Consider the following 21,126-nt stretch of genomic DNA (forward strand, 5'->3'; position numbering starts at 1 on the left):
CAGTTCCCCGTCGAGCGAAGCCAATCCGAGCGAGTACTCCTTGCGCCAACCGAACTTGGCTGCATGACGCGGTAGAACATCGGGACACTGTAGATTCTAAATGGATTGGTGACGCAGACCATCAGTATGCGTGTTTACCCTTTTTATTCTGTTGTATTCCCTCTGGGACCTGGTGGCTCAACACCAACAGGTTGGAAGGGGAAAAAGGGGCGCGGCCGTCGGTAAACGGAATGGCGACAACTCGCCTCCCGTCGGAACACAACTTGTCCTAGAAGAAAGCCAACTGGGATGATTGGCCTGGCCACAGCATCAATTGATGCCGATACATGATAAATACAGCAAGGAAATGGAGCCAAGGCCGTCTTCCCCCCCAGTTCGCTGTCGAGTTGACAAGCCATCGGCCCTATTCAGAAGCTAGGTCAACAGGCGAACCAAGTCTGAAGCCATCACTACGCGCTTCTCCAATCCGTAAGTGGCAGTCTTTTGCGACAGACAGGGCATTCGAGGCCGTGTTTCATTTTAAAAAAAAAACTGCCCCGAGGGTTATGCAGACGATATGTGAGAAACGGTTGGGGCTAGAGAATTGGTGCAAGATGAGAATCATGGAGCTGAACCGAGGCACAGATCAACCAGTGGTCTTCACTGCTGCTACTTTTTCTTTTTTTTCGACATGGGAAGGCGAGTCCGTAGACTGTCAATTTCATTACATTTCCACCCCATCTTTTATGTACCATCATTGTATCATATCCCTCCGTCGACTGTTATGGTATACTCTCCCATGACCCACTGAAATTTCCTGGCCAGCAACAAATATCCCAAGCGTAACAAGACAACAGGTATCTGGGTATCAATGAGTCGCGTCTCCGCTCGTTCTCTTTTTGGCGCGGAACCCTTTTACCGCCCAAGACGTCCTTTTCCGCGGGGGGATGACAGCGCACTCTGCCGGTGAGCAATACCGCCTCTGCGCTTCGCCAAATGCTGGAACTGGCAGACAAATACAATGCCACGCGTGTCCCGGTGGTGCCCTAGTTATTGATGGTATTCGTTGTGACCGTTTCGAAGCTGCTAGAAGCGGCAGATTGATAAGTCTGTTCGCCTGGTTATTCGCGACGATCCCTCACTGTCTGTCTGTCTTGCTGCTCGCCCCGCGACCCTCAATGATGCAAATGATCAAAAGAAATAAATGTCGAATAGTACCGGCCGTAATCCATGTATTCATACAAACTTGGGGGAAAATAAAGACGTAGAAAATGAACTTTGCCACCGTCGTTGTTTGTTGATCGTTCATTCAAAGTGACTATTATGTCCTCGCGCAACGAGCCGGGAAGGGTCAAATTTTGCAGAGTTTTGCCAACCCCAAGGACGTTCGTTTGGGAAAAGTGAGCCCTACCCCTTTTTTTCTGATAAAAAGAGCAAAATGGCCGGACGAGTCTGAGTTTGGTCCTGCATTGGTAAGAAAATGAAATCATGTAAATGATTGATGAGATAAAGGGTTGGCGCTGTCATTGTCACAATATCAATTGCTTCAGATTACGTTGAATAATCATGTCTTGCACGGAGCCCATGGTAATCTTGAGCAAATTGGTGTCGGTGGCATTGGTGAAATGGCCGTAGATTTCCTTCTCAGGGTTTCGACTGAGGGCTCGGAATTTATCCAAAAAGTATTTGCTCGCGGCCTTGTAGTCATCCTCAGGGCCGTGGTAGTCGGTAAATCCATATTTGCTGATGGGGCTCTTTGGTAACTTCTCCTTGAACAAGTCCATCTTGTTCAGGAAGAGGATCATGGCTGACTTGGTGAACCAATGAGAGTTGGCAATGGATTCCCATAGCATCAATGCTTCATTCATTTGATTCTGTGAGTCTGGTTAGTATACAACCGTCTGTGGTGAAACAGTCGTGCATTTTGAGAAGGAGGGGGAGAGGTTGGAAGAATCTGCCGTACACCGTCCTTGTCTTCTACGAGACACTGGTCGTAGCCACTGATGGCGACCAAGAAAAGCAGGCAATGGACATTCTCGAAGCAATGAATCCATTTCTTCCGCTCTGATCGCTGACCACCGACGTCGAACATTCGATACGTTAACTGACCGAGATCAAAGACACTTTCAGTAATGCCTGTGGTTCTGAGTCGTGAGCGAAGAAGATCCTGATCGTTTGGTACGTATCCATCGCCCCATATGCGATCCATGTCATCGATAAAACTGGTTCATCTTGTCAGCGATGCCATTTGGTCATGGCCGTCGGTTGAGTCAAATGGCAACGTACTAGGCCAAGTTGTCGTGCAGCGCATATTCGTTGCCTTTGGCAATTGCCTTTTTCACTCCACCGTCCTTCCATAAGGCCTTGATGGGTCCCAAATAATCTTGTGGAAGCTTGTCCTCTGGACTGATTTCATGTTCTACAAGAATATGAGCCATGTGTTTCTGTCAAACCCATGTTAGCTGTCAGCGCAAAGATACTTGTCACATGCAACTATCCCTTCTTCTTTTGGCCGGATCGCCGGTGACAGTCGCGCAGAGCGAAATCTGATGAGCAATGGCATACCTCATTGTCTGGGTTGTCAAAGTGATAATTCAACTCGGTCATGGCTTCAGATATCGTGCGGAACGACTGAATGATGTTGCTGAAGACGACGGGTTTCCACTCCAAGCGTTCATTCTTGTTGAAACCTTGCGAGTATATGAGCTTCATCTGCTTCAAGATGGTCGATTTCCCAGACTCTCCAGCGCCTACAAGTTGCACATGATTAGCACAAGAGTCAGTCTGGGCGGCACGGCAAGGTGTGTTGCACGACCAAGTATGGGATGCCAGAGACTATCGCGGCTACGTGCCAACCACTGGTCTGCTGTGTCATGTCATGCATGGGCCGCGGTGCTTACCTAGAAGCAGCAGCTTGACTTCTTTCTGCATGCGCTTCTCGTCTTGGCGGATCATGCGGTCGAGTTCGCGTGAGCGAGCTGCCTCGCCATTGTTCTTATCCCGCCCCCCGAAACACATGATGACTGAGAATGGGAGAATGCAAATGCAAATTGCTCAAGACCACGGGGGAATAGAGACTTGATCTGGCCGACAATCGCGGGAAGAGAAGGATCGGAGGCTTGAAGACGGAGATTGGGGAGCTGTCTGCAAGCTGCCCGTAATAAGCTGCCCGCGAGCTGTTCAATTTGGTGGCGGGGGCAGCAGCTTGAGCACTTGGGCACGCAGTTGGCAATGAAGCTCAAACCAACCCAACAGCTTCGGCGGCCAGGGTGCAGAGTCCAGTCCAGACGTTGTACGGCGACGAAGCCGGGATCTCCCTCCCCTTGTCTCTTGGATTGAAGAGTATTCGTCACTCCAGCACGGACGTTCGACGGCGACAAGAAAGTTGCGCAGAGGAGGTTATAACGGCCACGCACGGCGGATGAGAAGGAATGCCGCAAAGTTAGACTGCCCAGGAGATCCAAGGGAGCTAGCTAGCCCAGCCGTTTAGAGAAGGGACCAAGTGAGACAGCACGAATCCCGGACCAGAACCCTTGGCCTGGTGGCTGATGGCTGATGGCTGATGGCAGATGGCTAACGGTCGCGAGAACAGCCTGGTCGACAGCTCAGAGAAGAGAAAAAGGCGGCGGGAAGCAGACGAAAAAGAAACAATGATTACCCTCCCCAGAAAACTCGGCAAGGGCAGGGAACGTGGCAGAGACTGCTTCTGGGACTCTTGTTATTTTTTTTCATGTCCCTTATAGCATGTCTCGTCCTGTCTTCGGTGCTGCTGCTGCCAGGCTGCTGCTGCAGTACTAGTACTACGAGCAAGGGTAGCAGTCGTCTGGTAGTCTAAGCAGGCAGCGGACATGGGACAGAACATGGGATAGAACATGGGACAGAACATGGGACAGAAGAACATGGGGACATGGATGGCTACAGGGGTGGGTTTGGTCGACCATGGGTGAGTGGACTCGACGAGGCTTACCGCACCACATACACATGTACGGAGTAGAGTAGTACGGAGTACTCTGTACGCAGCTTATGACATGCCTACCAAATAATGGTGTTGCAGCGAGTGGCACGGTCTGACGGTGGTTGCAGCCAGGCTGCTTGACGTTGAGTACAGAGTGCCGACGATGGGATTTTCCACAGCGCAAGGTGCCCGACGCCCGACATACATGTGCATGTTCCTCTTCATGCTCATGTGCTTATTGCGCACTATTTCTCTGGGATGCTCCCAAGACTTCGAAATGCATCTTGCGGCAAGGCAGTCTTTGAGGGGATGGGTGAGCATCAGAGTCTTGAGGGGTAGAGTGACATTTGATGGCTTTGCTTACTGACGACGCCTTGTTATTGGTGAGGCACCCATTTGTTCGTCGGGCCGGCTTAAAAGATTCGAATAACAAGGCAATTTGGTGGACCATTCATTGGACAACTGATGATGACCGTTTTCGGTCGTCGTCTGTCCCCATGGTGAGGCTCGACATCTTGTTCAAGGTGCCGGGAGCATTGACGAAGCTGCTGAGCTCCGTGGTGGCTGCGACAAACCGCTACATCCTGAGCAGCCGTTCTGCATGTGCGCGCTCTCGTTCCACAGAAATCTTCTTTCCGGCGATGGAGTGCTAGGCAAGAATAGGCGCCTACAATCGCAGGTCGTATTTGAAAACAAATATCTCGCCTTCCAGTTTCGGAGAAGCCCTGCAAATGCCCGGCGCATACATACTACGCAGAGGAATGTTCATATGCTTCTGTCTGTCTGTCGTCTTCCGCCCCCAAACGAACAGGTCGAGATGGTGGCCAACAGAAACCCCTGTCGGCTCTGTTGAGGTGTTGGCAACCACGAATTCACCATCTACTAGCAGTGACAAACTGCTGCACTGCAAAAAACCCTGCTGGCCGCCGTGGGGCGTCGCTTTTGAGGCTTCCCACACAGCAAAGAGATGGGATGGCACACCGAAACCCGCCACATGTCAGCAGTAGCTCGGTAGAGTTGATCCCGGCTCATGCTCTTCGAATGCTTGTCTCGTGGTTGGGACCCGGGTTTCTGTTCCAGATAGGTAGTACTACTACGGAGTAGTTATTTGTTGGCAGTAATCGGTGTATGTACTGCGGCAAACGCCAAGACAGTGGAATAAGCAAATGCTCCTTCGAAATGATCGCTGGGCCTGTCTCTGTAGCCCATGCCATGTCTGGCGACCGCAGAGACATGTCGAGGACAATCACTTGGCATCAAGTCCTGTTGTTCCAATCGTCTTCCGTGGTAGTAATACTACTCCGTATCCGTATGTATGGCCCTTTGCAACATACTTCGGCACTACTCCGTGTGCTCAACGTGTTTGGGCTGGTTGCCACAGCTTGGCTGGCCATGGCACCAGTGACGGCACCAGATGGAGCAAACTGAAGAGGTCCTTCGAACGTCGGCGCACCTCCATAGCACTGGTAAGGCGTAATTGCGAAAAGACAGCCGTGGAGTACTCTGTACATCGCCTTAGCCTGTTTACCGCCGTTGCCATGTTGCTTCTAGAAATGAGTACGAATGCCTTGTCCTTGTTTATTAAGCAACATAAGGGGCATGGCATGGGACGGTTTCTCACTCCTGGTCAAAACCTAGTCCCAGTTTGTGGTATCGGGTCGGGCCCCCGGCTGCGACCCATCGCTGACAACATACATAAATAAGCAAAGAGTCTCAACTCCAATCATGGTGTTGTACAGGATGACTGGGCGAGGTGCCAACTGGAACGATGTGGAAGCGGAGGAGCCCTGCCCGAGACAAAAAGATGGGTGATTGTGCTGTCGGGGGTTGGTGAAGTGACACTCGGACTGACGATGCTCATTGTCCGTAGGTCCAGCATGAATTCCTTCCTTCTCAAACCCAGAGCAAAAGCTAGTGTGCTTCTTTAAAACCTGGCGCAGCTAATTGTTCGTGATGGCGAAAAAGTATATCAACACGTGCCTAGCCGACTCAAAGAGGGTAATTCGCAAATACTGATCTGATGCTTAAACTGATGCCAGTCTTCCCCTACAGGGCAAAGTCAATCCGAATCTGCACAGCTAATGGCTGAAAATGTACGGAGTACAGCCAAGTGCAGACGTCGGTAGTACGTGCTGTTGGGCCCCTCAGTGGCCATAGGATCCACGTTTGCGAGTGACGAACTGAGCTTCCGAATTCATGCCCGCATATTATTGAGTTGAAGTGACATGCCAAAGATCCTAATGTGACTCGTACAGTCGTGAAAGCTTATGCAGGGAGTGCCCAGTACATCAATAATTTAATGCCTGGCTTAATGCCAGGTTTGCAGAGCTTGGCGCATAGTCCGATGTTCTCTTGACGTGGATTTGCTTTCGCCTATGGACTGAGTTGCTTCTTTGAGGCCATCCCCTCGCTAAAGTGTCAGGTTTCACTAGGCCTCACTCAGCAATGAACCCGGAATTAGAGGAGTGGGTTGTTCCCCACGAAAGGGGAGCGGAGTACTACTAACGACGATTGTAATACAATGCAGTAAACCGAATTAACTGTCTTTTAACAGGGAGGAGTTCATGGCCAACCTTTATGCTGTCATGTGTTCCGCCGTAGTGTATGTAGGGTGTTCGTGCTTGGGGAGGAACGCCGCCTGATGGTCGTTTGACCGTTTCCAGAGACCTTCGGACATGCGCTAGAGGAATAAAGCAGGGCCCAGGGGTTCGCAGCAACCGAAAACAGCGACTCGTGGCCGTTGTCCTTGCGGGGAGGACAAGGCCAGGGGTGAGATGATGTTGGATATGTACACTAAACAAGATCCTGCGTGATGGACGCTGCCTTGGTGGGCGCGTGAAGCATCTTGGTAAAGTTGACCAATTTACCGTCCATGGCCGGATGGAGTCATGACCTGCGTCAAAGGCGAGGCTCTCGGGGGAGAGACTCGTCTCGTCAAGGAATACGGGCCCCGCGTCGTAACATGTGTTGTATTGTATGCATGAACAGGCGATGGGGTACATTAAACGTCAAATATTTGCGACTCGTCCGTGATTAATGGCACACAGCCATGTGGGTTCATGCGATGGCACGGTGAGTCCCACGCATTCCCAGGTCTGCTACAGAATATTAATAAAGTCAATACAACACAAGACGCATTGCAGATCGACAAGGCTGTAGTATTGTCTGTTTGCTGGCCCAGAGCATGGGGTACGGAGTAGGGTAGGTGCGCCACTGTCCGCCATCATGCTGGCCATGTCCATTGCTAGCCGGCTCCACGGGCCGTTCCACTTTGTCGTGGCGTGATTTGTGCTAAAGAAATTAGTGTGTGAATTATGTGGTAAGAGGATTTGAGGGAGGGCAAGGGAGAGCGCGATGGAAGATAAAGGGCTTCATCAAATGGGTTGAGTCCGACTCGGAGGGTGACAAGATTGACGGCTACGTACCGAGTGGACTGAGCGGAGCGGTTGAGGGTGTCCAAGATGTGGACGAGGAAGGAGCGACATTGAACCACGCCACGATGATGCCATCAATGTATTCGCATCAACAAGACAGCATGGGAGGGCCCTGTTGTCGCACTGGTTGGGATTCGGAAAATGGGAAATAACAGGTTTCAGAGGGTTTCCGGCAATCTCTTCTGCCCCAGGAACACAGATGCCCAAATACGTCATATCCGATGGCAAGCATTACGGTGTATTATTACAATGCAACACGGCTGGACAAAGTACCACTAGGCAGGCTTCAGGGACACATGCATGATCAACATGGTGTCCACCCTTGCGATAGCGCATCATGCTCTCAGATACAGAGTAGCAGAACGAGAATCCTCGGACCATTCACCACGTGGACAACCAACCCAAGAGGTTCATGCCATTTACAAACATGCTTCCCAACGTGCGCGCGCGCGTGTGTGTCTCAAGCAAGGTGGTTTCATCATACCCTATTGTATGTACAGCGGTGTACTAGTATATGTCAATAAGTACCGAGTGCTGCCCAAGGGCCCTTTACATTTATTTAGCCTTTGGATTCTGCGCCACCAGCCGTCAGCGACTAATAAGTGGACGAGCCACTCAAGAAGACCAGACTTGACCCAACCGAGCCGGGACATCAAGCTCTTAGCTTACCGCTTACCACCAGCAAGCACATTGATGTCAAGGTGACCGAGTTTAAACAAACGAAACACCGCATCCGCCAGAGTCCATGATATTGCCGCTCACCATCTCAAGCTGTGGGCGGGTATTCCCAACATGGTAATTTTTTGAGAACTAGTCCGTAAATATCAAGTTGACCAGACTTGATACGGAGTACGGATTGCCGAACGGCCCCTCAAGCACGGTGTAGCTTGCAGCCCCGCGGACGCCGCCGCCAAAATTTTTATCTTGCACCAGACCAGACAGACGACAGGCACCATGATTGACCCCACCATCGGCTTCTTCAGCCACCACTTGCAGACGGCATTGGGATGAAAAAGTTGCTCTTGTCCCAGCTTCAGCGATCCTTCACCTCTCCTCTCTTCGCGTCTTCAGCCTTCCTGATACCCCAATTCTGCACGCCGTATCCTATTTCTCGGTATTCCAACAAGTTTGTCAAGATGTCTGAGATTGTTCATCCCACCATTAAAGGTTTGTGCTTGTGCTACCTGGCACATTTTCCCCTCCACCAACAGTCTTGTCAACCCCGCGCTTGAGGTCACACCCGGCCGCCTCTTCAGAAAATGTGACGGCATTGCAACGAACCTCTTGACAGGTGGTTTGCTACCTGGGGGAAAGCAGAATTATGCGTGGGCCTATACAGCTCTCGAAACATCATCATGCGGCCTGTTGCTTGCTGAACCTCACATTTGCATGCTGGCAATGGCATCGTCGAGTCGTCGTGACTGTCGTGTCGGAACGCACCCAGGGTTGAAAGGACAACTTGACTGACACGGTTACAGATGGTTGGTTCCGAGAAATTTCGGACATGTGGCCTGGTATGAATAACGCCAACCCGCAAATGAGCTTCTTTATCACGAAACTTATACCTCTTGCCTAGGCCAGGCCATGACCCTCAAGGTTGACAAGGTCTTGCACCACGAGAAGAGCCAGTATCAGGATGTCCTCATCTTCAAGTCGACCGATTACGGCACTGTTCTGGTCTTGGACAATGTTATCCAGGCCACCGAGCGCGACGAGTTCTCCTACCAAGAGATGATCACCCACCTCGCCATGAACTCCCACCCCAACCCCAAGAAGGTCCTGGTCATTGGCGGTGGCGATGGCGGCGTTCTCCGTGAGGTTGTCAAGCACGACTGCGTCGAGGAGGCTACCCTGTGCGACATTGACGAGGTAAATGGCGAACTGCACTCCATCCCTAGAAACCCCGTCACCACTCTGGTGCTAACAAGGCCTCGAAAAGGCCGTTATCCGGCTTTCCAAGCAGTACCTCCCCAAGATGGCCGAAGGCTTCAAGCACCCCAAGTCCAAGGTCCACGTTGGCGACGGCTTCAAGTTCCTCGACGACTACAAAAACTGCTTCGATGTCATCATCACCGATTCCTCCGACCCCGAGGGCCCCGCCGAGAGCCTATTCAAGAAACCATACTTCCAGCTTCTCCATGATGCCTTGCGCGATGGCGGCGTCATTACTACCCAAGGTTGTATGTTCTCATTTTTTCTTGAGGAAAGTGTGAGGGTCCCTAGGAGTGGCAGAGGTTGATTAAAGGTTGATCAAGAGACCAGTTGCCTGGCAAGCTGCTAGACTCTCGGGTCTTTTTCTTCTCTTCAACTGGTACTCGAAAGACAAATAACGTACCGTCTATCCTAGGGACTTTCCAGAGGCTAGTGGCTGCTTTCCTCAGCTCTGCTCCGGGAAGTCCCGAGTAGCATGACACAATGTTATGCACCTGCTGTTACCGAGAGTCGACACGTTGTTGACTGACGTCTCAACACTCCTAAGATACCCGCCCAGATGCTGTGAAAGGACTTGTATTTTGCTGACTTGTACCGTTTTGTTGCACAGCCGAGAACCAGTGGCTTCACCTGCCCCTCATCACGCAGCTCAAAAAGGACTGCAAGGAGATATTCCCCGTTGCCGAATACGCTTACACCACCATCCCTACCTACCCCTCTGGACAGATTGGCTTCATGGTCTGCTGCAAAGATGCCAACCGCAATGTCCGCGTTCCTCTCCGCCAGTGGACTCCTGAGGAGGAGGAGGCCAAGTGCCGCTACTACAATGCTGAGATCCACAAGGCCAGCTTCATCCTGCCCACCTTTGCCAAGAAGGCTCTGGAGTAAGTGTTCGGTTTTGGATATAGATTTGAGACCAAGCATCTAAAAAGGGGAAAAAATGGACACGGCCCTCTCTGAGCGCAATGGTTCGATATGACGGCAAAATTGATGGGGTGAAACAACATAAAAAAGGGGTTTGGGAGCTTGATGGCGGCGGCGGCCTTTGGGACACAAGTCAACAGGAGTAATTACCCCGACACTTTGATCTTGGGTAGTCTGCGCAGAAATGTCTGCGAACACGAATAGAATAACGAATTTGACGTTTATTCCTCAACAATGTTGCCGTATTCATAAGATGGTGACAATTGGCGCCTACCTGTATTAGTCTCGTTCCATATATTCTACGCACTACCTACCGTAGACCCCGTGCATCTCCTCAACCCCAACCCCAACTCAATTGACATCACTCACTCACTCACTCGGGTCGTCAAACCCCACCCCCCGAAGCACTCACGTCGGCGTAAACGTCAAACCTCCTCTGCGAGCCCAGCGGAATATTTTTCCTCGCCTCGCCGAGCACGCCACCATCAAGCTCCGCCTCGACAATCGTCTCCGTCTCCTCAGCCTCCGCGACTACCGTCGCCATGGGATCGACAATCATGCTATGGCCCCAAGCGTTGTACGTGGCGCTCATGTCTCTGGCGGGACTACACATCGCCACGTAGATCTGGTTATCCACCGCCCTCCCCTGCGCCAGAAGCTTCCAATGCAGCGGGCCGGTGGTCAAGTTGAACGCCCCCGGGTAAATCAGCGCAAAGGCGCCCCTTCTCGCCGCAATCATGGCCAGCTCCGGGAACCGCACGTCGTAGCAGATGGCCACGGCCACGGTGCCGTACTCGGGCAAGTCGACCAGCGTGACCTTGTCCCCGGGGCTCAGGACGTCCGACTCGCGAAAGGTGATCTTGCCGGGGATGTCGATGTCGAAGAGGTGCACTTTTCGGTGGGAGCCCAGCAGGGCGCCGTCCGGGCCGAAGACCAGGCTCGTGTTGTAGTACTTTTTGGTGTCGGGGCTGAATTCGGGGATCGAGCCCCCGACGAGGTAGACCTTGTTGTCGGCGGCCATGGCGGACAGGGCGTGGTAGGACGGGGCCTGCTCGGGGGCTGGCGGCGACGGGAGCAGGGTCTCTGCGTAGTCGGGGAAGTACTGGCACCCGTAGGGCGAGTTGAAGCACTCTGGGAGAACGACAATGTTGGATCCTCGCGAGGCGGCGTGGGCGACCTGCGAGGCGGCGTGTTTTAGGTTGGCTGCTTTGTCGGTGCCCGAGGCGAGCTGGATGCAGGCCAGCTTGACGGGCTTTTTGAGCACGGATGACGACATTGTGCGGTGGCAATGGGTTTGAAGGAATGGCGATATGGACGGAATGGGGTTTGTTGAAAAGGTTGCTCCTATTCGGGTCAAGGTTTGGAGGTGTCGTCTCAGCGAGGGAGCTCGCATCACGTCTGGTTGGAAGTTGGAAGTTGGAGCTGGAGATTAACGTGGGGAGGGCCGTTGCGATTGCGGAGGGGCGGGTGGTGACGGGTTAGTGGGGGTTTTTGGTGGAAGCTCAGTTCTTGGTACAGTCCAGGTCGTCGGGCTAATTGTAGAAAACCAGACAGCTACATAGTACTTAGTATAACTCCATACGCCGTATTTACTGACGTAGGGTGACAGGTACCTAGTATGTAGCATTTGAAGGCCCAGAGGCGCTAGTCACCAGCTCTTTCCTGCAGAGCCAGAGCCCACGGGCACGCATCCAATCGTCGCACGCAAACCGCACCAGGCAGACATTACTCCGTGATCACGATATCGATAATCTGCCCCGACCGCCACGCAATCGCCGCCTGCAAACTTGCCTCTGTCAACGGCGTCTGCAACGCTCTCACCGTCCACAACACGCCGCAACCATGACTCGCGTCTACGTCTACTCATCGGCCCTGGTGGCCTTTGTAGCTGGTATGTCAATTATGCCTCCGTGACCTGTTTTCCTCGTCGGTGCATCTGCTGCCCCCCACACCCACGTGATCACACGATGACGTCGTTGAAGCAGCTCGGAAGCGGCGCGAGGGCAAAGAAGAACAAACGACCGTCTTCAAGCTTTCGAATCCACTGCATCAACTAATCATGATGATGGCCATGCTGAAACGGCAAGGAGGGTGAATTATACTGACGAAATGCAGCGACCGGCATGATTGTCGCATCCATCTTTATACCCAACTGGGTTTCCTACTCCGTCACAACACCCAAGGGCGACGTCGTCGAAAAGCACATTGGCCTGCATAAGACGTGCTCAAACCTCAACAGCCCGACATGCAGGGAGTTCCCCACGGCTGAGTTGTGCCAGGCGGGCGAGCGATACTTTTGCGACATGTGGAAGACGGTCGGATTCATGGCTTCACTGGCCGCCATAATGTGCCTGGCCAGTCTCGTCTCCTTCCTGGTCGTCATGAAGGGCGGCAAATACAAGCGCGAAACGGGCTGGCCGTTGGTCGCAAGCATGCTTACCCTGGTGTCGGTTGTAGAGTTTGCCGTTATTTCGATTGTGGTGAGTTCCACACTCTCTGTTTCCCTCTTTCCCCTTTTCAAGTCATCATGACAGATAGCTGAGACAGCATCTAGGCATACCTGTTTGACCATGACGAACAATTTACCATCCCGGGTTGGAATCTCGACGTGTCATGGTATATCAGCACTGTTAGCGCGACTATTGCTCTTCTTGCAGCTGCAGGGCTGGCCGTATCTGCGTATCTGTTGTCGCCTGAAGGAGGTTACGAGTTCCTGGAGGATCCGATCGATGCTTGAGCCATGAGACGTATGGATACTCACCACTAATATCAAGTATGCTTGCATTGCGAGCCTTGGCGAAGGAGTTGAGCTTTTTCCGTGTGTTTGTTCTCCGATGTACATATACTAGGGTATCGTGATTTGAAGGGGTGTCGAAGAAGGTGCCGTATTTTTCGCTGGAGTTTTCACCTGCCATGGTGCGGTTCGTTTGATACGACAATAATATATGAAAGACTGAGCACTACTTCCCATTCTGAGTGAAGCCGAAGTAGTGGATGGCCCCTCACAAGCGTGGTTCACACCACCTTGGTAGTGTACTTTGCACTCGCTGATGCAAAGATAGCAAAGATAGCATAACCCTACTGCGAGGAGCAATGAACGACGCACGTAGCCCATCTCGTCGGAGCTCCCCGTTTGCGTCCCGCTGCGGGGTGACATGCGCTGCGGACAGAACAAAAACGTGGGGTGAGAGATTGACACCATCACTTGAACCTCACCTGCCTTGCTTCGAGTGGGATAGGAATATATCCCACCACAATCATTGTCAAAAAACAACCCCTCTCCCCAGGACCACCCGGCTGGTTTCCAAACAACCCAGTGCAGCCACCACCATGACGGCCCCCGGCCTCACCGCGGAACAACTCGCATCCTTCCAGCAGAACGGCTACCTCATCATCCGCGACGCCCTCGCGCCGTCGACGGTCAAGTCCCTCCTCGACGAGACACACGCCCTCCTCACCAGCTTCTCCCTCAAGGACCACCCGCTCACGCGCTTCTCCACGGGCGAAACGACGGACCACGTCGGCGACGAGTACTTCCTCACGTCGGGCGACAAGATCCGCTTCTTCTTCGAGGAGGACGCCTTCGACGCCGCCGGCACCCTGACCAAGCCGCCGGCCAAGGCCATCAACAAGATCGGCCACGGCCTGCACGCCCTCTCCCGGCCCTTTGCTCGCCTCATCGACGACGGCCCTGCGCTCCGCCACGCCGGCGAGCTCAGCCCCGCCGACGTCGCCCGCTCCCTGGGCTACCGGGACCCCCGGTGCCTCCAGAGCATGGTCATCTGCAAGCAGCCCGAGATTGGGGCTGCCGTGCCGCCGCACCAGGACTCGACCTTTCTGTACACGGACCCCCCCAGCGCCACGGGCTTCTGGTACGCGCTCGAGGACGCGACCCTGGAGAACGGCTGCCTGAGCTTCCTGCCCGGGTCGCAGCGCTGGGCGCCCGTCGGGAAGAGACTGGTGCGGAAGGCGGGCGGCGTCGGCACCGAGATGGTCGACAACGAGGGGACGAGGTTTCCCGACGGGGGCGAGCACGGCCGGGAGCCGTCGGCCGGCGCGGAGGCGGGGGAGTATGTGCCCGGCGAGGTCAGGGCCGGCGACTTGGTCTTGATTCACGGCAACTTGTTGCACAAGAGTGAGAGGAATACCAGCTTGAAGGGGAGGATCATTTATACGTTTCACATCATCGAGGCCGAGGGGACCGAGTACGATGAGAGAAACTGGCTGCAGCCGCCAGAGGCGGGCTTTACGAAATTGTATTCATAGGGTGCGGCAGGAAGAACAGAAGAAAAAAAAAATATACGGCATGGTTGGCTTCCATGATTTGTGTTTTGTCAAGCTAGACATGGTGAGTTCCCTGAAACAACAGACGTATAATTGTAGACAAAGTCTAGTCTTCGCATTGCTGCTCTATACTGTTTTTTGTTTTCCCCTTCAAGCCCGCTAACCCCCCTCCCATACACAAACCTACTCGTCCACGCAACATTTGGGTATCTATCTATTGCCCTCCCGTGACAATTTGCAAATGCCAAAATGGTACAGTCTAAATTCCCTGCAAACGATTTTTGGTCTCATACATCCCGTGAGGGCTTTTGCATCTCATACATGATCTAATCGTCATTGTCTGCGCTGTCGTCATCCGAGTCCGACTCGTCGGCCGAAGAGGACGAAGAGGACGACGAGCTGCTGGATGATTCGTACCCGTCGTCTTCCTGGGCCACGGCCTCATCATCATCGTCCGAGTCCGAGGAGTCCGAGTCTTCAGAAGAGCTGCTGCTTGAGCCAGAGTCGCTGTCCGACTCTGATTCTGAACTGCTGCTGTCATCCGCGTTGATGCGTATTTTTCGTCGGCGCTTGGCTGTCCCGTCGTTCAGCTTCAGTTGCTTTGCGCCATCCGCCCTGTTCAATGTGTGGTTGTCATTGGTGGTGAAGGTGTTGTCTGAAGATTGCGTGGTCTGGCTGGTGTCCGTCTGCTCTCCGTCTGATAGCTCATCGAGGATGATTTCCGCTCGCAGTCGCTTGACGACGCGGCGGATAATGACATTTTCGGCCCCAGAAGATGCAACAAATTCAACTTCGTCATAGCCCTTTCGCTTTTTCCCGATATGCTGGCGGCTCAGGAAGTCGGACAATAGATTCATGTATGTTTCGTGTTTGGCATCGGCTTCCTTTGTGCCCTCTGGGAACCCCGAAGGGCCATCCGCAATGTCCTTTGCTTTTACTTCCATAGCAGTCTCTCGCAGCCTCGTCCGCACAAATCCTTTCAGGTCGCGTATATACTCATAGAAAGTGGCAATGTCTGCAGCAGGGATATCATCGGCGTTGAATACCCGGTCGATGAGAAGAGACTGGAAATTCTTGTTGAACTTCCAAGCCTCACGAGCTGTTTTCCACTGTTGGAGGTAATCAAGAGCGGGCTTGATGTCCTTGGGGGTGGCAGGCGGCGGCTTCTTGGTAGGGCCTTTGTTCTTCTTTGAGCTGGCAGGTTTGGGCTTGGTCGAGTCGGGTGTTGCGGACGCGGTTCCGTTCTTTGTCGGAGTGTGTCCAAATGTGACCTTTTTGGTTTCTTTCTTGAGACTTGTCTTGCTGTCGACACTCGGGGGAGACTGATCGTCCTTTCGAGCCTTTTTAATGGCGTGCGATGACTCCGTGGCCGGCGGGGCTTCGCTCTTTCTTTTGTTCGACTGGGCTTCACGCTTGGTGCTGCTTGGATGCCCAACCGACAGGGTGCCACCACTGGCAGCATCTGTTGCAGCGCTGGGCTGCTTGAGCTTGAGGCCCAATCGCTTCCAGGCTGGCACCTGCTGAGATGCTGTGCTCTGAGACGACGTCATTTTTGCTTGGGTCGAAATCTTGGAAATTTTCCCGTCGTGGTTGTGAAAGTGAGGCAAGCGGGTGGATTGGAGGCAGGCCGGAGAAAATTGGCACACAGACCTGCGGGATCGCAAACGCAGGCGGTCAGGTCTGCAGCACACGTTGCTCTGCTCAGAATTTTCTAGTAATGCCCAGTAAGGCGAGATCTTGACACCTCGTGGCTTTCCGATCCTGCCAGAATCTCTCTGGTGCCTCCCACACGCTGGGAGCTGATGTTGTTGCAATGCGGAAGCTGGCCTTGGGTGCGACACTGATGAGGTTGCAACTTTTTTCTGGGTCAGATCAAGACGGCCTCTGCCGACCCGTTTTGAAGACCTGGTACGGAGTCACTTGCGCCTTGGGTCTCTTGGTCCCCCTCTTGTTGTTTTGCGTGGCTGGGTGACGGCAGCACCTAAAACGTCTCTCGTCCACCCAAAACGGACCAGAAAATATAAACAGTATTACTTATAAATCCTGCCAGCGGCTCGCCATTGTTTCACACGTTTCCCACAACTTACAGAACAGCACTGCGTTGGGCAGCAAGTGTCGTTGCTGACTGCGGACGAGTGGAGTAGAGGGCAGTTTGACACGCACTCAGACTTGATCAATATTGAAGATTGATGGGACCTGAAGTCCCCACTGCGAGTCTGGGCCTAGTTTGGCTCGTCCTAGTGTCCCTTGCTGCCTCAGGCTTCAACTTGCAATCGGCCAAGGCATTCGCTTGGCCTCTGCCTGCGAGCTTCCGTTGCCTTGTGCGGCTCCAAGTGCTCTAGGCAAGCTCATGCTAACGTAACGCGTCCATATTACAATCGACAAGCTCCATCACCGCCATCACGCACCCAGCAGTCTATCCCTCCCATCCGACCTGCCACTCGCTCTGAGCCTCCTCCGAATACTCAATCAACATATCCAGTCGTCTCGCCCTGCGCAGGGCCTCTGATCATCCGCAATGTCTGGTTCGTTCTCCCACGCCGGAGCTTCAACGCCCTCTAGATAAAGAGCTGTGCAAAGACCTAACCTTGACTTGTAAACAGCCAGCGCCTATGACCGACACATTACCATCTTCTCCGACAATGGTCGACTATACCAAGTCGGTACGTTTCGCATCGAAAAACCCTCTTCACCAAACCCTGCCATTCAGCGTAGTCGACTCGTCGAATGACCTCGCTGACCTGTGTAGAATATGCCTTCAAGGCCATCACCGCAGCGAACATCATGTCAGTAGGCGTCCGAGGAAAGGATTGCGCTGTCGTGCTGTCGCAAAAGAAGGTGCCGGTAAGAGTCGAAGGCCTGTGTCGTGTCGTCATCAGCTGCAATATGCTAAAACAGCGTGGCAGGACAAGCTCATCGACCCCACGTCGGTCTCGCACATCTTCCAGATTTCTCCATCAGTCGGCTGCGTCATTACGGGCTCCATTGCCGACGCCAGGGCATTTGCCCAGAGAGCCCAGGGTGAGGCCGCTGAGTTCCGATACAAGTTTGGGTACGAGATGCCTGCCGATGTGCTTGCCAAGCGTTTGGCCAACATCAGCCAAGTATACACGCAGAGAGTGCGTATTCCAATGCTTCGGGTCCGAGTATCAATCTGTTTCTGACTTTGTATTGCAGGCATACATGCGTCCCTACGGTGTTGCTACAACCATCATTTCCCTCGATTCCGAGTTTGGCCCTCAGCTCTACAAGTGCGATCCTGCCGGATATTACATTGGATACAAGGGCACCGCAGCTGGTCCTAAGCAACAGGAGGCCTTGAATCACCTGGAGAAGAAACTGCGCAACAAGGATTGTGCCGAGGGCACGTGGGAGGATGTTGTGGAGCTGGCCATCACAACATTGAGCACAGTCCTGAGCATGGATTTCAAAAAGGGGGAGATTGAGATTGGCATCTGCGGCGGTCCTCGTACTGATGGAAAGGAGGGTACCAATGCGGCTTTCCGGATGCTCACCGAGGACGAGATTGACGAGAGACTACAAGCCATTGCGGAGAAGGATTAGTTGGACTTGATAGGCGGTCTGCGGGAGATGAGGCGTTGTACAATATACCTTCTAATAGAAGAAACGGCATGAAATCTCGAGGAATACTTGATGAAACGGGGCGAAAGTGAAGCCGTATCAACGGCTGTGGTGTGTCATGAGGACTCTTATGTGCGCTTGCCCGGTTAGAAGACGCTGCATTGGATGCCTGGCTGGCCGCGCATCTGTGTCTGTTGACGTGTCAGCCATGTGGAGTTATGAAGAGTAAGGTGTAGGCTTCTTAGCAGCCGGTTTTTATGAGGCCAGAAGTAGTGGTCGAACTATTTCTGGAGTAGCTCATAACACTTTTATCGGGAAGAAAGTGCACGTGTCGTCAACAACGTTTGGCCTCGTTGTCGATGAAACTGAGTGATGTCTGAGATTTTCCAGGACTTTGTTGGTGAGTAACTGGGATGAAGGTACGTCCAGTCGACTTGAAATATGAGAGGGTGAAGTTGGGGGTTGTAAGTGATGGTTGTAGGATTGGCTACCCTATAGCTTTTCGGGTGTCCTTGTGTAAGTAAACTGCGCGGACATAGGCACATCAATTGATAGGCTACTCCCAAGCTTGGCATGGCATGGTAAAACAGAAGAAAGAAAGGGGCATGTACTGTTTCCCCTTTGTTCTCCCCTCTTGTAATCCTCGGAAATCTTTCCACAGGGCCCAATGGTGAATTTGTTCCGCACGCATACTGTCGGCCCGGAAAACAGTTCCCTGGCGGCCGTCAGTCTCAAGCCGCCGAGATGAACTATCGAATTGCCAATGCATGACCCCAGACGGAAGCGGTGCAGCCAACGGAACATTGCACGGCCACGACGCCCAGGCACATGCCGAGAATGGCTGGCTGGACCAGTCTGGTGACTGTCTAGCATCCGGAAAGGCCTCCGGTCTTGTACTTAAGTACTGTATGTACGTACTTGTTGGCTTGACAGCAAACCTGCAGCCCTCAGCCCTGCCGCGGTGGCCTCTGCAACCAGCTCGCAACAGCCGCATGACGCAAGGCAGTCATCATCAATGACCACCTTGAGACAAAATGTCAAGTCATTGACTGCATGTCGCTGCAGCGGGATCCCGTTGATTGGCCGGACAGCACTTCAGGGCAGGACAGGGCCGGACAAGCCCGACATGGAGCCTCTCTCCATCAGCGGGCCGGAGCAGGCTGTCAGGTCAACGGTTGCATGTGCTCCTTTGGGACAGAGCCTCTTCTGCCCAAGAGACCGGAGGGTGTACGGGGGAAGGGCCTTCCAGCTGGACAGGGATCGCTGTTGCTTAAAAATACAGACGCATGCATACATATGCGAGATTGTGCGTTGCAGACGGGCAAAACATCCGCGATGCGCCATGTGATGCTACTGCTACCCGCTGCGAGGGACCTTGAATCCGACTCTGCACCCGGTGCGACGACGGCTCGAACAAAGTTTCCGAGAGGGCAAAAAAAATAAAAGAAAATTAAAAAAATGAAAAAAGAATAAAACGGTGTTTTAGATATATTTTTTTCTCGGGACATGGTGAGGTAGGCCACGCCTCGTCTATCAGCATTAAAGTATTGACGGTTCATTTGGCCCCATCCGCCAATCATCTTGCACCGCGGGGGGGAACCAGTCGTGCACTCTCGGAGTTTTACCTCGTGAATTGTCATTTGCGAGACAACCCGCCCTTGTTGTAGCCGGTTCGCTTAAATCCGAACAAAAAAAAAAAAAAAAAGAGGCACCGGAAACAATCTCACCCCGCGTACGTACGTAGTACCTGCTTGCGAGGCGCCAGGTCTCGCCAGGCTGTCGAAGCTAAATCGGTGATGCAGACGCCCGGGATGGTAGCGAACGACCACGGCGCGGGGAATGTGAAATTATCGCCGACTGACATGGATCCAAGGTTGCCGAACGACGTCTGCTTGCGAATGTTTCTTTTTTCCCTTTGCCCCGGGTATGTTTGCCGGATCTCCTCCGTGACGAGTTTCTTTGCTCGCCAACAACATACAAAGAAACGCTACGGAGTATGGAGTAGAGGCTCTAGATCCGTCCCTGATACCCACATCTGGGGGAGTGACATATCGCCGGCTTGTCGATCCAATCGTGGCGGCCCGGTTGGAAATTTCGCCCAATTTCGTTGCACGGGAACTTTTTTTCTTTCTCCTGTGTTAGCATGTACTAGTATTCCCAATGCCTTGGATGCAGGCCGACCCCCCCCTGGTCTGGCATTTGGCAAGGTCTCAAAACCAAGGAGCCAGTTAAAGCCATCGGGGCGAGCTCCGAGTCTGGCTGGGAAGTTGGGATGAACGACGCATCTCGACGCCCTTGTCCTCGGTAGTCCGTACCCTTTTTTTTTTTTTTTCGTTGCAGGCAGTTGGGAGCCCGAGGCATCGTTACACAAGTAGAGACAAGAAAAGAAGCGTGGCAGGCATGGCCTCACGAGGCTCGACGTGACACACCGCATGCGCACCTTGCATCGCATTTCAGCAGGACCACGTTTTTTCTGTCGTGCGTCTTACATACATCCAGGTACGTCTCTCGTCTCCGGAATAATGGGGACATGTCATAGCCATGGCATGGCCTTGCTCGATGCCATTGAACGGTTGTAAGTGACTAGTCATGACGCTGTTTCTCACGCCTCGGCGGTATTACGCATTATTCATCCAGGGCCAGTCTTGCCGTCGGTTGAGACAAGCCCGCATTAGCAATCGTCACCATCAAGACAAGTTTGCCGCTGGCTTCTTTCTTTCTTTCTTTCTTTTTTTCCTTGAAGAGATCCCATCCCCCAGCACAGTGGGGCCTGCCAATTCCCACCCGTCCAATAGTAGATCGTAATGTTGCGTCAACGCCCCCCCGCGGGGCAAAATCCAACACACCCCCCCGTCAAGAACCCAATTCCGCCATTCTCCGAATTTAACCTCACGTCAACAAAAACCACAAAGACGCATCGCCCTGCTCGCTGCCCGTCCACTAGCCCTATCGATAGACTGCTCCCTCACCCGTCAAATCAGACGCCATCCCGACTCTCTCGCTCCCGCATACACAACGTCCCCCCCTCCACCCACA

General features: G+C 53.1%; 8 protein-coding genes across 8 annotated transcripts; 4 read left to right on the forward strand and 4 right to left on the reverse strand.

Annotated features, from left to right (window-relative positions):
• Positions 1–1,508: 1,508 nt before the first annotated feature.
• Positions 1,509–2,188, reverse strand: gna-2_0 (Guanine nucleotide-binding protein alpha-2 subunit; the record flags this gene model as incomplete). Its single annotated transcript, XM_066129708.1, has 2 exons — positions 1,509–1,853; positions 1,943–2,188. The coding sequence occupies 2 exons, from the start codon at positions 2,186–2,188 to the stop codon at positions 1,509–1,511; spliced, it is 591 nt and encodes a 196-aa protein (XP_065986013.1).
• Positions 2,189–2,264: 76 nt separating this feature from the next.
• On the reverse strand, positions 2,265–2,997 carry gna-2_1 (Guanine nucleotide-binding protein alpha-2 subunit; the record flags this gene model as incomplete). Its single annotated transcript, XM_014693907.2, has 3 exons — positions 2,265–2,423; positions 2,545–2,729; positions 2,880–2,997. 3 exons carry the CDS (start codon positions 2,995–2,997, stop codon positions 2,265–2,267), a joined length of 462 nt encoding a protein of 153 aa, XP_014549393.2.
• A 5,507-nt stretch (positions 2,998–8,504) lies between these two features.
• On the forward strand, positions 8,505–10,188 carry spe-3 (Spermidine synthase; the record flags this gene model as incomplete). Its single annotated transcript, XM_014693906.1, has 5 exons — positions 8,505–8,535; positions 8,847–8,882; positions 8,945–9,237; positions 9,308–9,548; positions 9,911–10,188. 5 exons carry the CDS (start codon positions 8,505–8,507, stop codon positions 10,186–10,188), a joined length of 879 nt encoding a protein of 292 aa, XP_014549392.1.
• Positions 10,189–10,609: 421 nt separating this feature from the next.
• On the reverse strand, positions 10,610–11,500 carry HYDSE (Hydrolase; the record flags this gene model as incomplete). The annotated part of the gene is made up of 1 exon (XM_014693905.1): positions 10,610–11,500. The coding sequence occupies one exon, from the start codon at positions 11,498–11,500 to the stop codon at positions 10,610–10,612; it is 891 nt and encodes a 296-aa protein (XP_014549391.1).
• Positions 11,501–12,066: 566 nt separating this feature from the next.
• G6M90_00g011320 (uncharacterized protein) lies at positions 12,067–12,961 on the forward strand (the record flags this gene model as incomplete). Its single annotated transcript, XM_014693904.1, has 3 exons — positions 12,067–12,115; positions 12,340–12,704; positions 12,779–12,961. The coding sequence occupies 3 exons, from the start codon at positions 12,067–12,069 to the stop codon at positions 12,959–12,961; spliced, it is 597 nt and encodes a 198-aa protein (XP_014549390.1).
• A 593-nt stretch (positions 12,962–13,554) lies between these two features.
• PHYHD1 (Phytanoyl-CoA dioxygenase domain-containing protein 1) lies at positions 13,555–14,490 on the forward strand (the record flags this gene model as incomplete). Its single annotated transcript, XM_014693903.1, has 1 exon — positions 13,555–14,490. The coding sequence occupies one exon, from the start codon at positions 13,555–13,557 to the stop codon at positions 14,488–14,490; it is 936 nt and encodes a 311-aa protein (XP_014549389.1).
• Positions 14,491–14,834: 344 nt separating this feature from the next.
• On the reverse strand, positions 14,835–16,058 carry G6M90_00g011340 (uncharacterized protein; the record flags this gene model as incomplete). The annotated part of the gene is made up of 1 exon (XM_014693902.1): positions 14,835–16,058. One exon carries the CDS (start codon positions 16,056–16,058, stop codon positions 14,835–14,837), a length of 1,224 nt encoding a protein of 407 aa, XP_014549388.1.
• Positions 16,059–17,026: 968 nt separating this feature from the next.
• Psma6 (Proteasome subunit alpha type-6) lies at positions 17,027–18,072 on the forward strand (the record flags this gene model as incomplete). Its single annotated transcript, XM_014693901.1, has 5 exons — positions 17,027–17,033; positions 17,112–17,171; positions 17,258–17,352; positions 17,415–17,627; positions 17,686–18,072. The coding sequence occupies 5 exons, from the start codon at positions 17,027–17,029 to the stop codon at positions 18,070–18,072; spliced, it is 762 nt and encodes a 253-aa protein (XP_014549387.1).
• Between the last annotated feature and the right edge of the window lie 3,054 nt (positions 18,073–21,126).

The sequence above is a fragment of the Metarhizium brunneum genome, chromosome 1, assembly GCF_013426205.1.
Source record: "Metarhizium brunneum chromosome 1, complete sequence".
NCBI classification, from domain to species: domain Eukaryota; kingdom Fungi; phylum Ascomycota; class Sordariomycetes; order Hypocreales; family Clavicipitaceae; genus Metarhizium; species Metarhizium brunneum.